The sequence below is a fragment of the Oryzias latipes genome, chromosome 8 (genome assembly GCF_002234675.1).
Source record: "Oryzias latipes chromosome 8, ASM223467v1".
Classification (NCBI taxonomy): Eukaryota; Metazoa; Chordata; class Actinopteri; order Beloniformes; family Adrianichthyidae; genus Oryzias; species Oryzias latipes.
The window spans coordinates 13,230,981-13,246,928 of record NC_019866.2 but is presented as its reverse complement, the minus strand read 5'-3'; the positions used below and the strand labels follow the sequence as shown (position 1 = coordinate 13,246,928).

General features: G+C 40.5%; 2 protein-coding genes across 5 annotated transcripts; one reads left to right on the top strand and one right to left on the bottom strand.

Moving 5' to 3' along the window:
- Positions 1-426: 426 nt before the first annotated feature.
- On the bottom strand, positions 427-1,245 carry rln3a (relaxin 3b). The gene is given in 2 exon segments (NM_001104818.1): positions 427-722; positions 1,055-1,245. Coding segments are annotated over 2 exon segments (444 nt in total). The 5' UTR covers positions 1,215-1,245; the 3' UTR covers positions 427-438.
- A 1,602-nt stretch (positions 1,246-2,847) lies between these two features.
- On the top strand, positions 2,848-14,369 carry LOC101166798 (MHC class II regulatory factor RFX1). Of its 4 annotated transcripts, XM_023957604.1 has the most exons (20): positions 2,848-3,005; positions 5,191-5,565; positions 6,550-6,659; positions 6,740-6,835; positions 6,990-7,112; positions 7,293-7,390; positions 7,501-7,571; positions 7,635-7,927; positions 8,566-8,747; positions 9,648-9,767; positions 9,944-10,077; positions 10,181-10,299; positions 11,053-11,159; positions 11,294-11,445; positions 11,993-12,090; positions 12,368-12,517; positions 12,920-13,128; positions 13,778-13,931; positions 14,014-14,059; positions 14,142-14,369. In XM_023957604.1, exons 2-20 carry the CDS (start codon positions 5,211-5,213, stop codon positions 14,300-14,302), a joined length of 2,778 nt encoding a protein of 925 aa, XP_023813372.1. In that variant the 5' UTR covers positions 2,848-3,005; positions 5,191-5,210; the 3' UTR covers positions 14,303-14,369. The 4 variants fall into 4 exon arrangements, with proteins under 4 accessions (XP_023813372.1, XP_023813371.1, XP_023813370.1 ...); XM_023957603.1 differs by having other exon boundaries at positions 7,501-7,876; positions 8,572-8,747; XM_023957602.1 differs by having other exon boundaries at positions 7,501-7,876.
- Positions 14,370-15,948: the final 1,579 nt, after the last annotated feature.

Sequence of the window (15,948 nt, the reverse complement as noted above, 5' to 3'; positions counted from 1 at the left end):
GTTTCTTACAACAAAAATCTGGGCATTTGTTTCCTATGCTTCCAAAACTCATTGCAAGCTTTCAAGTGAGGAAAGACAACATCACCAAATTTACCGGGAAAGCAGTTTTATGTTTTTTGTCACACAGTTTTAAACATCAGTGGTCACACAAATACAAAAATAAATGATAAAACTGCATCAAACATGAATGTTACATTTCTACAAACTCTAACTACGTAGGATCTTCAGTTGCTGGTAATGAAAAAAAAATTTAGACTTTTTTCAGTGGTCACCCAAGAGCGTAAAGCATCTACTACGTAAATAAACTGAACCCAAAGTCTTACAGGGGTGTGAAATAACAAAGTCATGACAACTTGAGAGGGGGAAAGTGCAACAGAAAAAATGCATATTTAAGTGATCGTGTATCAGAGTAAAAAGAACATCTTGTTTATGCCCACATCAGCAAAGGGAGCTGATCTCACTCTTGCTGCAGCCCCATTTGCAGCAAGCGTTAGACAGACCCACCACCACATCCCGACCTTTGCGGTCAGCTTTGCGAAGAGCCTCCAGGATCTCATCGGTGATGAAGGAACGTGTGGGCCTGCTGAACATTCCGTCTTGGTTGTCTCTGGACACAAAGCTAAGATCTTTGTTCCTCTGGAAGAGACGCTCCACCACAAAGTTCTGTTTTAAACCCTCTGAAGATTCTTCTGGATAGATACCAAATGGATCTTCTGAACCATCTGCAGGGGTTAAATGCGCAAGTGAAATATCTCTGACACAGTAAAAGTATTACATTTAAAAAGAATTGTTGCCTTTTTTACTTACATTGTTAAATGCAGGACAAATAAACAATGATTTTACTAAAATAACACCCATCTTTATTTTAGACAATAATTGAGCAGCCCCATAAAAATATTTGTAAAACCAGGAATGAAACAATGAATGTTTTGGACAAGAAAAAATTCCTTTAAATTTTTTGAACAAATCCCACATTCCGGAACTCACAATCTTTTAACTCCAACAGAGATTATAGATGAGAAATACTAAGTGAAGGGTCAACATAAGGCCTGACCTGCACTCCCCAGTGAACGTTTCCATCTTGAACCTCCACATGTGAAGATAACTGCCCGGATGAATTCTCGGCCACAGAGCTTCACCCCATACGCAGGGTTCTCCATTGGTTGAGCTCCAGCCAGAACTAGGCACAAAGCCAATACCACAGCTGTCCACATGGTACCAGGAGCAGCTATAACAAGAAAGTGCCTCCTTGATGGAAAAAAATATGTTTCCTTATTCACCTCTATCCTTTCAGTCTTCTCGTCTGCATGAGGTGAGCATTTGCAGGTGACCCAGGCATGGTTTATAAAGAGTTTTGGAGCCATACAATTGGAGCCACGCTCTCTGCGCATGCAGGCCCTTCTCTAGAGAAACAGATCTGAAAGGGAGATACAGAGGGAGACCTTTATGGAAACAAAAAGGAGAGCAAAGGTACCATAAAATGTGTGTGAGGCCCCTCCAAACTATGTGCTTTAGTTTGTGATGCACATTTGTGTTCAGATCTAATTTTCCAGCATTTTTAAACAGCTGATAAAACACAAAATAATTAATACATGTCTAAGGATTAAAGCAACACTGCAAACAATGTTCTACTTCTATTTAAGGGAAAACATCATGGTTATTCAGGAAGGGTATATTTTGCATGCATGCAAAGATTAAAGTGTGTGACTTCTTTATTTAGATATAATTAAGAAAATAAATAGACAAAAAAAAACATCTGTAATTTTTTTACTGTATGCATTAACTTGGCCTTCATTAAAGAAAATGTAAGTGACTTAAATATGTTCACTGGAGGGATTTTCCAGAACATTGATGGCATTCTGCCTACTGACAGATGCTGGCAGTGTTACCTAGATAATGCTTCATCCTAGCGCATTAGTTTTGCCATTTTCAATCCCCCTATGACCTTGAATAACTCTGTACTGTATTGTTTTTCTTCTTCTTTGAAAACCACCTATTGTGCCTATCTTTGGCAAAAAGGTGAACAGAAAAAAATGGACACAAAACCACTGACATTTTCACAGACAGATAACACAGAAACTGCATCATGACTCTGACAAATACCAAACACATTTTTATCTATGTATCCGCAGTCAAAGGTTACCTGTTTAGGAAATTACAATGAAGATGATGAATCTGTAATTATCGGGATAATAAAAAGCAGTGGCATTTTGGCATGGTGCCCTTCTGACACTCATTAACACATGGTCATGTGGCAATTATTGGAGCTATTGCAAAAGGCTATGTCCTAAAATGCTTTAATGCTCAATAATCGTAAACGATCATTAGTTAATTTTTTTTATTGTACACGGCATTAAGTGTTGAGATTTAAACTGATTGCTGGATGTTATTTTACACACAAATCTGAGACTATCTTTGTGTGGCATTGCATTTCTTTAAAAAAAAAAAAAAAGATCCTAAGGTATCTTATGTGTGGATGAGGCTTTCCTCTCACAGAAGACATTCGATCCCACTTGATTGATATCTGTGGAATGTGTGGAGTCAGAAAGGATAAACCTTTGTTGTGTAATTTCTTCCTCCCCAATTCCAATTCTCATGTCGAAATTGGAAAACAACCTGACAAAAATGTGCAGGTACAAATATATATTTGTTTTAATTACTTTGGGAAAACTCTTTGTTGTGTTGCTAATTGAATCATTTTAAAGATAGAGTTAAACATGCAATAATTTCTTGCACGCGGGCGTGGAAGGCTGTAGATAAGGCAGAAACGACTTTGGCCCTTTAAGACAAATCTGAAGTCTTCAGCCAATCAGAGCAAAGAAGGGGGAGGGCAGGGACTGGGTGGGTAGCAACAGTTGCCCTGGTGAAGACGAGGCGCCATAGACACGGTAGCCCTGGCGACAAGAACCCAGCAACGAGAATCAACAACAACAACACCTGAATCCGCCATAAAAAAATTAAAGAAGATATTTTGACCTGTGGGGAATTCACACGTAAAACCGGAGGTGAATATTTTACTATATTAAAATATTTTTGGCGTCGTAATGCTTCAGCTGGGCTGTTCTGTTGCTTTTCCCCCTTGTCTCAGTAGCCATAACTGGCAACTGCCTCACATCGTTGTTAGCCTGCGAGCTAGTTGGCGTTTAGAAAAGGATTTGCCTCCGTTTCTTAATGTTGCCGTTTTCGTATAGCACAAAGTCGAGTGACACCGACTCTTTCCTGCCATGACGACGCAGCCACAGATGCATAGACAAGCAGGCCGTTGTTATGGCGATGTCAAAAGCAAAGGTACAAAATGGCGGTTGTTGTAGAGACCAGTTAGCCTGCTGCTCAAGTTACATTGCTCCACTGCTAGCGTCAGTTCTGTCACGACAAACCTGTTCTTATTACTACTTCTTGGAGCTAATTTATCTGACTTTTAAATAAACATGGCCTTTTGGTAGAGAAGTTGTGCTGAGGGTGTGTTAGCACATGGCGTTTCCCGAACCGAGCGAGGCGCAACAGACGAAGTGTTTAACCTTTAGAATTAAAAATAGAGCATTACTCGAGAAAAGCTACGACTAGTTTGTTTTAAGAGTGTACAAAAAAATAGAAAATAGAACAAGAGAAGACAAAAATAAGTGAAAGTAGAGACGGCTGTGGCAGGTGGAGGACATTAAACGTGGAAGGGGCGTGGCGAAGACGCTCTTCAGTCAGATGAACCTTTGAAGGGTGAAACAATATCCTGCAACTTATGTAATTGCTGGTTTTGACTGAGAAATTGATAAATAAAATAAAAAATAGCCTCATGTAAAGACTAATAAATAAGAAGCCTTATTCAAGTCTCAGCCTCTGAAGGAAACAAGTGTCAGGTCAGAAGAATGTTTATTATTACAAACACACAAAAAAACAAATAAAAGACTTAAGAATTAAAAATAAAAAGAATTCTGTTAAATGAATAAAAACGTATTTTAGTCCTTTTGCTTAACATAAATCGTTTGCAGTAATTCTTTTAAAGTAGATTGAAGAAAAACAGAGGAACCTTGCAGGCATTTCCTAAAGCAAAATGTTAAGTCATCTGCAGTTTGGCTCTTTGCAGAAGTGATTGTTTTTTGATTTTTGTTTTTTTGTAATTTAGTTGACTAACAGCAAACATGGTTAAAATAAGTTTCAGACGAAACGGCTGTTTAGATTGGATCTCTTAAGAATAAATGAATGTTGTGTGTTTTTTTTCCTCTTGTTTTTTTTTTATATTTTTGAATCGGATTGATTTAAGAAATTAAAATTAAAATAGGAAGGTTATGTTCAGATTACATGCTTTTATAAATATGTCTTTAACATCTCACTCCAATCATCTTTTGATCCATTTTAAAAGTGTTCCCAGTGGTCTTTTAATTATGATTATGCCATATTTAGTAAAAAATGACAAAACCTGTCGTTTTCTTATGGTTTCTGCAGAGCGGCAGGAGTTTATAAGAAATTCGCCTCTGAGACAACCTTAACTTTTAGTAAAATTAGATTTGCAAAACCCAAAAATCGGCTCATTTTAAGTTTTCCTTTTTCACAATTATATTTTGAAATCTTAACAAAAAGTTATTTTATCTTCTCATTTAAGCTGTTTTTTTTCATAAATACTTATAATCAAGACCTTCCTCATTTCTATAACTGCTTCCTCTACGTTGGCCTATTATTTCAGAGAAAGTAATGAAATTGTGTATACATGCAGCAAGATGGATGACAAGGTTAAAGCCATGTGTTGTATGGATTGCATAGGAATGATCACGTGTGTTTGCTGATCAGATTGCAGTAATGATACACTAACAGACGCTTCCTCTTGGCCCTTCCAACATTTTCTTATCAGTGGCACCGCAAACATCTCATCACCACCAGTGCTTTTGGACAAATGAACTGCTTCTCACTTTAAACATTTTTTTGCTGCTTTACCCTCACATTTTGTTTTGCACTTTCTCTTTTTTAGGTATTTTTATGAGGTAGCCGCTCATACTTTCTTAGTTATGGCTTGTCTTTTTTAAGCAGGATTCCTAATTTTTTTAATTGATTTGGTGGTTGTATCTTCAATGTTGGTCTGTTATAGGGTAGTTTAGAAACATTGTATTAACTTAAGATGAATGGCTTTTTACAATTAATACATTTAACATGTTTTTATTTAGGAAAACAGTAACTGTAGAAACTGTTTTTCCTTTTTTCTAGGGTGAATCCCAGTTCTTGTAATGGCCACCTCCGGCTATGTAAGTGAGATCCAGCCAGCAGCTCCAACCCAGGGAGCTGCTGTTACCATCACAGCGGGTCAACCTGACACCACCTCCACCCCCACTCCCCAGTTTTTGGCAGAGATTCAAACAACCGTGGCCACTCCCACTATTGTCACGCCTGCTGACCAAGCCGCTGCCGCAGAGCAATCCACCGTTGTGACGACTCAAAAGGCGGCAAATGGAAGTCAAAACCAATCTGCGGCACCAGCCCCAACGGCTCAGACGCAGTATGTGACTGCAGAGATCCAGGGCTCTCCCACCCAGTCTGGAAATGCTCAAAGCACTCCCCAGTTCATTGTTGTTACAGTCACAGGTAAACTGTATATATTATTACAGCTTTTGCAGTCACAAATGACATGCCATTGCAAATCTGTTGTTATATTTGAAGCCATCAGAACCAATTTGTTCTTAAAAATAAAATGATGTGTATTTTACCACAAACCAAGTGGACCACAGAATCCATTTCTGATATTTTTCTGTCACACCGATGTCACCGTGGGTTCTAATGGGTCAAAATGTATTTGTCTCTTTTAGGGCTGCACGATATGAGGAAAACTCGCGATTTGCGATGTTAGTGATTAATATTGCGATGACAATATAACTTGCGATACATAAACAAATAGCAAAACAAAACATCATTTCCATTTCACTGTAACAGTTTAATTTAAATAAGAGTCAGCATAACTTAAATCATACTCCGACTGACCCTCGTCTCCATCTGATCGGTCATCAACATGAAGGGGTCCATCCGATTGGTCAAATGCACAAAGAGATTTATTTGATTTGTTAATTGGCAAATAGCGTACATTTGTAAAGCACTTTTCTAGCTTCCTTTAAGGCCCAAGGTGCTTTACAATCACAGTCCCATTCACCCGTTCATAAAAGGACACTTTAAGGTGGGAATTGAGCCTGCAATCTTTGAATCAGAGGTCAACCGCCCTACCGCTGCACCAAAGTAGCCCCCTTGGCAGCCTAAATACTTCAAGCTGCCATAAGATGGTTTTAGCACATTTAAGGTAACCATTTATCGCAATTTTTGTCAACTTTTGCGATATGTCTATTGCACAGCTTGATGCTGGGATAATGATACATTTGTGATTAATTGTGCAGGCCTAGTCTCTTTTCTTCTTTTTAAATCTTAAAGATAAATACTTGAACGATTATAAAATGACTGTGTGGAACCTAGTTATTTATTCCCCAATTTGTTTTGTATTATTAGAAAAATCGATGAACAGAAGAACTGATAGGATCTCGACAAGTGCTAAAAACAAACTGCTTCTTACTCTGAATTTTTCAGAGGGTTCCCTCAACTCAAGTGACAGTGTGTCGGATTCCAGTCCCCCTCCTGCTGTGGTCCAGACGGGGGTTCCCACACAGGTCGTACAGCAGGTCCAAACTGCCCAGCAGGTAAAACACACATACAGCAGGGAAATCTCCTTTTACTTTCTTATAAAACTTTTTGTTCTGATAGTATTTCCATTCAACAGAGGTCAGTTGTGCAGGCCACATCCCAGATTCCCAAAACTGAGCCAGGCACTCAGCTCAGTGTCACCAGCCTACAGCCTGTGCACATCACTCAAGAAGTAAGTGGGGCTCAGCGCCACGGAGGTGCCATGAATCCATCGCATAGTTCCACATCAAACCATGTTTAATCACGCTGACCTGTTTTTCTGTGTTTCATTTTGGGTCCATTTGTTTAGCCAGCTTGTCTTTATGTTCTAACTTTCCACATTTCAGCTTCTTCTTTGCATCAAGACGGCACAAATAGAGAGTTATAGAAAAGAAGAAGAGCGGCAGCTTTTTCGAGTGACAGAAGAGCCATACAGTTTAGGCAGGACCGAGTCCCCTTTCCTTTTTCAAGTAGGTTAGGGACACAAGGGAGCCTGCCAGGGTGAAATAAAGGGAAAGAGAGAATTGTGTAGCATATGTGTGTTTTCAGCTTTCATTGCACAAATTCTTTACAAGAATGGTCAGACTGAAACATTTGATATGACGTGATGAGTTATGCAGTGCTCTGAGTGTTGATTTTTGTGTGTTTAGGTCCAACAGCAGCTCGCATCGGTGCCGGTGCAGCATGTATACGCCAATCAAGTGCAGTATGTCGAAGGAGGAGACGCCAACTACACAGCCAGCACAATGTTAGAATAAAACTGATGAATTTGCTACAAATATAGTTGTTTTGGTTTACTGATGCAGTTCAGCTGAATGCTTGTTTTTAAAAACCGTGTTTGTTGTCGTTTTTCTTCAGTCGTTCCAGCAACTTTCCTTACACTGAAACCCCACTGTACACGCAGACCACAGCTGCCCAGTATTACGAAGGTCAGCCGACTTCAGGCTCGCAGGCCTCCACCCCTGGCACTTCTCTAACTGTCTCTGTAACAGCTGGCACCACCGGGGGGGTGTCCATGTTTGTGGCACAGCCCACCAGTGCAGCAGCAGGAGGGGCCACTGTAGTGACAGCAGGGGGTCCCGCCAACGGAGCGGAGGATGGAACCGGCACGAACGGTAGCGCAGCAGGCAGCTACGTCATCCAAGGGGGTTACATGCTGGGCAGCAGCAGTGGCGCCGGGGCAGCTGGCAACAGCCAGAGCTTCTCGCACACTGCCCGCGCCTCCCCAGCCACTGTGAGTATTACAGAAGGCGAGGAGACTAGCGTGCCGTCGGCAGACAAGAAGGTATGCAGAGGTGCCAAGCGCAGGAATTTCGTCTCCTTCCGTTCTCATTCACTCAACCCTTTGGTGGCGCACACTGATGATGTCATTGTTATGTTTTGGCAAGTTAAAAAAAAAAAAGGACCTGAGACGTGTACATAATAATATAATATGACAAAACTAAGACGTAAACGAAATTATATTTCTAAAAACAAAACCATGACCTCATCATTTCCATGTCATTGCGGTGCATGTGATGAAGGGCATTTATAATCTGCTTGAAATGCTCTAACACTATAACGTTCATCCCAAATTCATCCTATTAAATCCCATATCAGAATGATAAACTAAAATGTGTTTGGCAGACATCCCATCAATTTTCCAGTTCATATGTTCATTGCATACCAAAACTGTATGCCACGGCACGCAAACAGGTGTTTTTGTCCTCATTCCTCAGTGGTTAACAAGACTGTAACATGGATGGATTGTGACGTTTCAGTTTCAGAAAAATGCATGTATTGTTATTTAATTTCAAATATGTTTATGACTTTGCATGTGTGTGTGTTTTTTCTTTTTACATGTTAAGGTTTTCAGTTGATGGCATTCTGTTGTTTTTCTAATCACATCAGCTTTTTTCTCTCTTTCACTTGGCTGCGTGTCAGGTACAGTGGTTGCTGGACAACTATGAGACAGCTGAAGGAGTTAGTCTGCCGCGCTCCACCCTTTACTGCCACTACCTGCTGCACTGTCAGGAGCAGAAACTCGAGCCCGTTAATGCTGCTTCTTTCGGAAAGCTTATTCGATCTGTGTTCATGGGGCTGCGCACACGGCGCCTGGGAACTCGGTAAGATTGCCTAAAATTGAAAATGTGGGTCACTTATAGTAAGTCTAACCTCCTCCTTTTCACCCATTAATTAAAATTCCCTAAAACAAAACAAGTTTTCTTTATGCCTTTACGAGAAAAACATTGGTCCTCTTTTCTAAATCATTTATTAAAAAATAATTATTAGAGGGAATTTTTCAACAAATGTGCTCAATGTCAAAACAAAATGGGTAAAGATGAAGGCGGATGAGTCAAAAGTGGGTGGAGTCCGCAAACCAAATATTTTGAAGACCCACTATAATGAAAATGTAGGGTTTTGGGTGTTTTTAACATGTTCTATTAGCATTTTTCTCACAATGGAAGACATAATTTAAGATAAAAACTGCATTTCTGAGTATTTCTTTATTCAAATCGTGACAAATCAGGAGGAGATGAAAAAATGTCTCTGGAAAAAGCTTGTAGCTGTGGCGTAAAAGCTTCAGTGTGCCGAGCAGAAGCTCCCTGCTCTGCCCCATTGTAATGCATCCACTTGCAGACAATTAGATACATTAACGTCTTCATTTTCCTCATCTGAGCTCGGACGTGGCTCAAAACTGTACAGCTGGATTGCTCCAATATTACTCGCCATTTTTGTGGCGTCCGTAATGTTAGCTTAGGGTTGTGCTGGGCTGTAAGCCAGTGAGGGATAGTATAAACAAAGGGATGATGGGATATTAGCGTAAGGTTACTTCCGCGCTAACAGAGTAGGACTATAAATAACTTTGGATTAAGAATACTTTGAGTTTTAATTAAGGAAGATACACAGAAAAAGCTTTTTTTTTATTTCAACACATAAATAAACATGTTAGGAACATGTGTTTATAACTGAATCTCCTTTCCCTCAGTGATGTTTTATTAAAAAACACTGTTTTATTCTGGTAGAGGTAATTCTAAATACCACTATTATGGACTGAGAATTAAGGCGGGCTCCTCTCTACTCCGTTTGATGGAAGATCAACAACATTTGGCCATGAGACAACAACCCTTTTCACAGAAACAAAGGTATGTACAGAGTCCATGCACACACACACAAGCACTACCCATCAGAATCTGTCTTTTTCAGTGATTTCTCTGATTCTTTTTTCTATCCATTTTTTGTGTACTAGTGTTATACATAAACCCTTTTCTGCACAATTCCATAATCTTTTACCGGAATCGAGTGTTTAATTTCTCCTCAGGTTGAAGCCCGTGCATAAAGTTGAAGGAATGACCAATGGCACAGCGGCAGGAGCAGGCCAGCAGCAGCAACAGCAGCAGGGCTCGGGCCATGTTGACATCAGCACACAGGTCCAGCAGTACCAACAATTCTTAGGTGATTACATTAAGTTGTAAATAAATGTCGGTAACAAATGTGTGCAACTGAATGAACCAAGTCACCTTACCAGATGAATGTATCTTGTGTTTGCTGTGTCCAGATGCATCCAGAGCTCTTCCAGAGTTTCCAGATATTGATCTCCAAGGCAAGTCGCTGCCAGAGGGAATTGAACTGGAGCACATAAAGAGCTTTCAGTTGCTGTACAGAGAACACTGTGAGGTAATGCTCTGATCCAATGCTAAATATTTATGATCACTCTTCCTAAATTAAACTAGACACCATATAAAACAGATTTTGTCATCTTCTGGGAGACTGGCATTGAACCTCCTTAATACTGCTGGCTCCAAACACAACAAACCAAGATCTATAACAGAAAAATAACTCGGAATGGCTCAGGTAGCTGAAATCACTTGTTTAATTTTGTCCTGCAGTAGCCCTGAAAGTATCAACTGACTTATTCTGTCATATCATCATTCCTCCCCATTATTGTTTGAGGTGAAGACAAAAAATATCAGAATGGATGGCTCAAAATGGTTTGTAGTGGTTAACTCTATACAACACTAATATTAGTTTGGTCAGTTTAAGGCACATTGCTTCAGGAGGGGTTTCTAAATGTTAATAGTATCTGAACATTTGGATGCCACTCTTTTTTTTATTTATGTATGGTACATCTTTCTTTGTTTATTTGAAAAAAAAAAAAATATATATATATATATATATGTATGTATATGTTATTTCCTTGGATTTGGTAGACAAGGCCACTTTGCTTGTGTTTTATTAAAATATTAAGAACCTCTATAGCTGAAAAGGAGTCAGTAAAAGTATCTTGATGATCTTTTGTTATAGGCAGAAAGGTACCCTTAAGAAAACAAGCCTAAATAATAAACCACATTTTGTTCTTGGTTTTTCTGTTTCTCTTTCTCCCGTTTGTTTTTTTCCGACATTCATTCTTTTGTCTCTGTGTTATTTCAGGCCATTCTGGATGTCATGATCAACCTGCAGTTCACATTGGTGGAGACTCTGTGGAAGACCTTCTGGAGGTTTAGCCAAAGTCAGGCTGGAGATGCCACAATTGCTGTGTGAGTTCTAGTGTTTGTGCAGGCTGCCAAAGATTCAGCAAGTATTTCAGCTAAAATATATATATTTAGAGAGAGAGAGAGAGAGAGAAAGTTGTTGATGCACTTTCATACATGCCTGCTGTTTGTGTCGACAGCCATGACGAGTCAGAGAAGCGTCTCCCCAAATCCTGCCTGGTGTTGCTGTGCAAGTATGAGCCGGTGCTACGATGGAGCTGTGACTGTGACAACAGCCTTTATCAGAGCCTGGTGGAGATTCTCATCCCCGATGTCCTCCGACCCATCCCCAGTGCGTCTCAGTCACAGCTATGACACCGTCAGGCTTAACTAAATCCTTACTGTTTTTAGTGGATAGCAAAGACAGTTTTACCCAAAATGTGTACATATTGAGGCGTCGAACAAAGTGGAAGAAGTGTTAGAAAACATCAGTCTTTTAGGCGAGTCAGCGTTTCCTTATGGGGATTTTTTTCTTCATTTGGACAAAAGTGCTTTGTCTGCAGAAAAACGATAGCACAGTCTGCTGTGCTGTCCTGAGATGTATCCAGATTTCTTCCTGTTTCACGGGCAAGTTTTAGCCAAACTTTAGGCTTAATTACTTTATGATGTCTGCTACTTTCTCTGATGACTTTTGTGTCACTTCCATCCTAGTGCAACCAAATAAAATGTTTTTCCCTGAAGGGAGCAGCCCCAAGGAAAAACCAAGGAGCATCATTTAGGCTGACTGAAAATAGCTACAATGCTTTTAGTCAAGAGACGTGTTTTTGTTTAGTTTTAGCAGCTCTTTAATCAAATGTTATCTTTGAGTTTAAATCCATTCACCTTTTTGCTGTCCCAAGGTGCCTTAACTCAAGCCATCCGTAACTTTGCCAAGAGCCTGGAGAGCTGGCTGACAAACGCCATGATGAACATCCCAGAGGAGATGGTTCGCATCAAGGTACAGCCACTTCCACCTCCTCGCAGGAAGTTAGGGATCAGGCTTTTTGAGAAAGGTGTCTAGCTGTCTCTGCAGCCTGGAGGATTTAACAAGGAGATACAGAAATACAAATTCTCTCTCAAAAATCCAAATAAAAAGATTTTTTTTAGATCAGGCTAATTTCATGGAAGCTAACTTTCTATTTAGATTAGGTAAACATTTGATCTTTATTCAAAATTCTTAAAATAATTGTCCTATTTTATAACTGTTTAGCTTGTTGTCATGTCTTTTTCCACAGGTAACATCCGCTAATGCATTTGCCCAGACTCTGCGTCGGTACACCAGTCTCAACCACCTTGCTCAGGCCGCCCGCGCTGTGCTGCAGAACACAGCTCAGATCAACCAAATGCTATCTGATCTGAACCGGGTCGACTTTGCAAACGTCCAGGTTGGTTTGTTCGTGGATTTTTTTTTTTTATTCCTGTGGTTTGAGAGGATCCTGTGTGATAAGATCACAGTTTTCAGAGTCAGCAGCAGAGTCCTTCATGGGTTAAAGTGTTCTGCACATGCAGCGTTTTTCGTGTAGCTTGTGGTTTCTCAGATGTATCATAACTTACCTATTTCTCAGTCACTTCTTTAACTTTTCTTACCAGGAAACCCATCCTGTATTTCTTTGAAACTGTTTACCTCTTTGCAGAGACACCAAATCTCAAAGTGTTCAGCTAATATTCTTACTGTATCCTGATGTCTGACTTCAATTTTCTTTCCAAAAAGGACTAATTCACGCCTTTTTCCTCTTTAATTTCATCTACTGTTCAAAAGTGATCATTTTCTTGTCGTCCTTCTGCAGGAGCAGGCTTCATGGGTTTGCCGGTGTGAAGACCGCGTTGTTCAGCGTCTGGAGCAGGACTTCAAGCTGACCCTCCAGCAGCAGAACTCCTTAGAGCAGTGGGCTGTGTGGCTTGACAGTGTGGTCTCCCAAGTCCTGAAACCCTACCAGCACAGCCCTGCCTTCCCCAAAGCTGCAAAACTATTTCTCCTCAAGTGGTCTTTTTACAGGTGTGACAGAGAAATCATTACAAAACAGAAGGAAAAAAGATTTAGTAGTATTTTCTTCTTTTTTTTGTTAATGTGGGTCAATGGAAGCAGGTTTGTTGATGGCAAACTGGGCAAAAACTGGGATCGAGCAACCAAATGTCTGTTTTAACAAAATAATTCTGTGCTTTACCATCTTCAAAAATGTTCAAATACTAAATCGGTATGTTTCAATTTGTAATAAACACTGTAATTCAAATGCTTGACGACACTTTAAAAATATTGGTAGAAACCAGACTTTTTTATGTGTTTTCTTCCACCTTTATCTTTTATGAATGAGTCTTTTTTGGAGGTTTGGCATCACCTGGCAGTTTAGTGAACTCTTGTCTCAAATACTAAACAGGCCAAGTGTGCCTGGCATAATTCAAAACAGAGGTGGGTTACTGCAACAGTTCATAAATAATTGAACTATTGACTAAAATAGCCTCAAGTGACTATGTCATTTTTAGTTAAGTGTTTTTCCTGGAGGATTTTCTCTCCGTCTCAGTCTTATGTTTGCATCTGTGGTGGGGGAAGCACGGATGGAAAACAAAGAATGTACGTTTTGGAAATGAAATATAGGACATGTTGCACTATTTTAATGTTGTTGTTGTTTTTTTCACGTGTTCTGCAGTTCCATGGTGATCAGAGATTTAACCTTGCGGAGCGCAGCCAGCTTCGGATCCTTCCACCTGATCCGTTTGCTGTACGATGAGTACATGTACTACCTTATAGAGCACAGAGTGGCTCAAGCGAAGGGAGAAACCCCCATTGCCGTCATGGGAGAGGTATTTAATACAAAAATCCAGAATTTAGAAAAACAACAGAAGCCAAATGCACTCACCAACTTGCCCCGATTTTTACCAACAGTTTGCCAGTTTGGGTCGGGGTCTGAACCAGCTGGATCCTGACAAAGGTTTGCCGCTTTTCTCCCTCATCAATCCCATCTACAGTAATGCTCCAAGCAAAACTCCCTCTGTAACACTTTCCAATTGCAGAGGAGGAAGAGGACGAGGAAGAGGAGAGTGAGGAGGAGGGTCAGGAGCTGTCCCTTCCATCTGACGGGGCTGGGCTGGGGGAGGAGTCACTGGAGCCACCCGCCAAACTGGCCAGAACTGATCAGGGGGTCCTCTTCACGACGGGGTCAGCCGAAAACTAACCAGAGCTGAGCTGAAGATCCCATACAGATGTACAAAGAAACACTAATTTATACGTTGGTTATATACTAGATCTCATCCGTGTCTGTAAACACGTGTTGCATATTGTTTTGGTTGTGTAATTTGTTCGCTCCAACCATATTTGTTTGCTGCTGCCTGGGGGAAGAGACCATTGGTTCTTTTTGGAGGTAACGTTTGGCTAAAGGCTGCACAACCAGAGGATGTCGCTGCAAAGAGTCAAACGGAACCAAATCAGACACATTCTCTGGCTCTCCTTGAATTCCAGCCTGTAGTAACTCAGAGAGACGTTTGCTGCCCCCAAGAACCCCACAAACCCGTCACTGCCATTTCAGAGTGGTCCTTTTTTAATTGTGCAAACTCTGTGTAAACGATGACTTCTCTGGAGAGAGAGAGTACTAGTAGGCTTTAAGTGGAGGTTTCTTTTATTTATTCGTCATGGATTTGTTTGGTGTCGAGTGAAAACTAAAGGAGCGATTTGTAAAAGACGCCCCGTTGTTTGGTATTTTGAGTGACTCCTTGTGTGAGCACTGTGCCCACCTGCCTACACTGTAGTACTCCTGTTGAACACACTTTTCCATGCTTGTCTGAATGTTGTATGACTGTGGGCTTTTGCCACATGTAACTGTAGATATTTTCCTATATCTTAACCATTGGGGTTTGGGAAGTCTTTGACTGTATTTGTCTGTAAAGGAAAACGAAACAAAAAAAAAAAGTCTCATGCTCTTGGAGTGCCTGTCGCAGCTGCTAAACACAACTGTAAAGAGAAAGCTATAGCTGTTGAACAGGGACTCGTTAGTTGCTGCAAAAATCCTCACCGTTTTTACGGAAATGTGGTCTCGCAAAGGGGAGGGGTGGTACCGTGTGTCATGTATGTTCAAAGTGCTGTCCTAGTGCATTCTTCTGTGGCCTCGTTTTCCTTTTGAGATCTTGTGTTCTTGCCTTATTTTAAGATACATTCCCCATATTTTTGCCAAACCTCTTTTTGTTTCACACCTGATTCCCTTTGTTTTTGTTTTAAGGAGGACTGTGCCTGAGTTCGTGTATTTATTCTTAACTTTGGTTTTTATTTGTCACTAAGTGAGCCTCTCGTGCAGTGTACGGTGCTGTGTTGTCACACATTGTGGGAAATCCTCCATGTGCTTTACTGGTTTGTGACTGTATGTTCAGGTTTCCAAAGCAACGATTCTGATCACAAACAGATGTAGACCCCTGCCTCTTTGCACACGCTGACTTTTTGTCTCTAAAAGCCACAGTAATCACAATTTTCTTTCCGTTTGCTTTGAAGCTTTACAGCTTAATGTTGAGATGGAGGTGTCAGATTACGTGCAGACGCTGCATGCAGCGCAGATCAAAGAATCTGGTGAGATCTGACGGATGCAGTCCTCCTCCAACACTCCTCCTTTGTGCATCGTTGTCCTTTATGTTTTTTTTGGTTTCACTCATCAATTTTTTTTTGTCAAAACTTGTCAATATATTTTCTTTCATTCTCTGGGTTTTTTGTTTTTTTGGAGCAACGGCATGTTTTCAACGAATATCAACAAGCTTCAGACCAGCACGCCATCCTTTCTACTGAGCCTCGTGCTACAGTCACTCAGTCCTTCGGTGATCAACAGAATGGTTTACCCAG

Excerpts from the sequence above, each read along its gene's own strand:
- LOC101166798 (XM_023957602.1), top strand. The coding sequence starts at position 5,211 with ATGGCCACCTCCGGCTATGTAAGTGAGATCCAGCCAGCAGCTCCAACC. Across the intron at positions 10,300-11,052 it reads TGTACAGAGAACACTGTGAG|GCCATTCTGGATGTCATGAT; the intron begins GTAATGCTCTGA and ends GTGTTATTTCAG. Across the intron at positions 13,129-13,777 it reads CTCAAGTGGTCTTTTTACAG|TTCCATGGTGATCAGAGATT; the intron begins GTGTGACAGAGA and ends CGTGTTCTGCAG.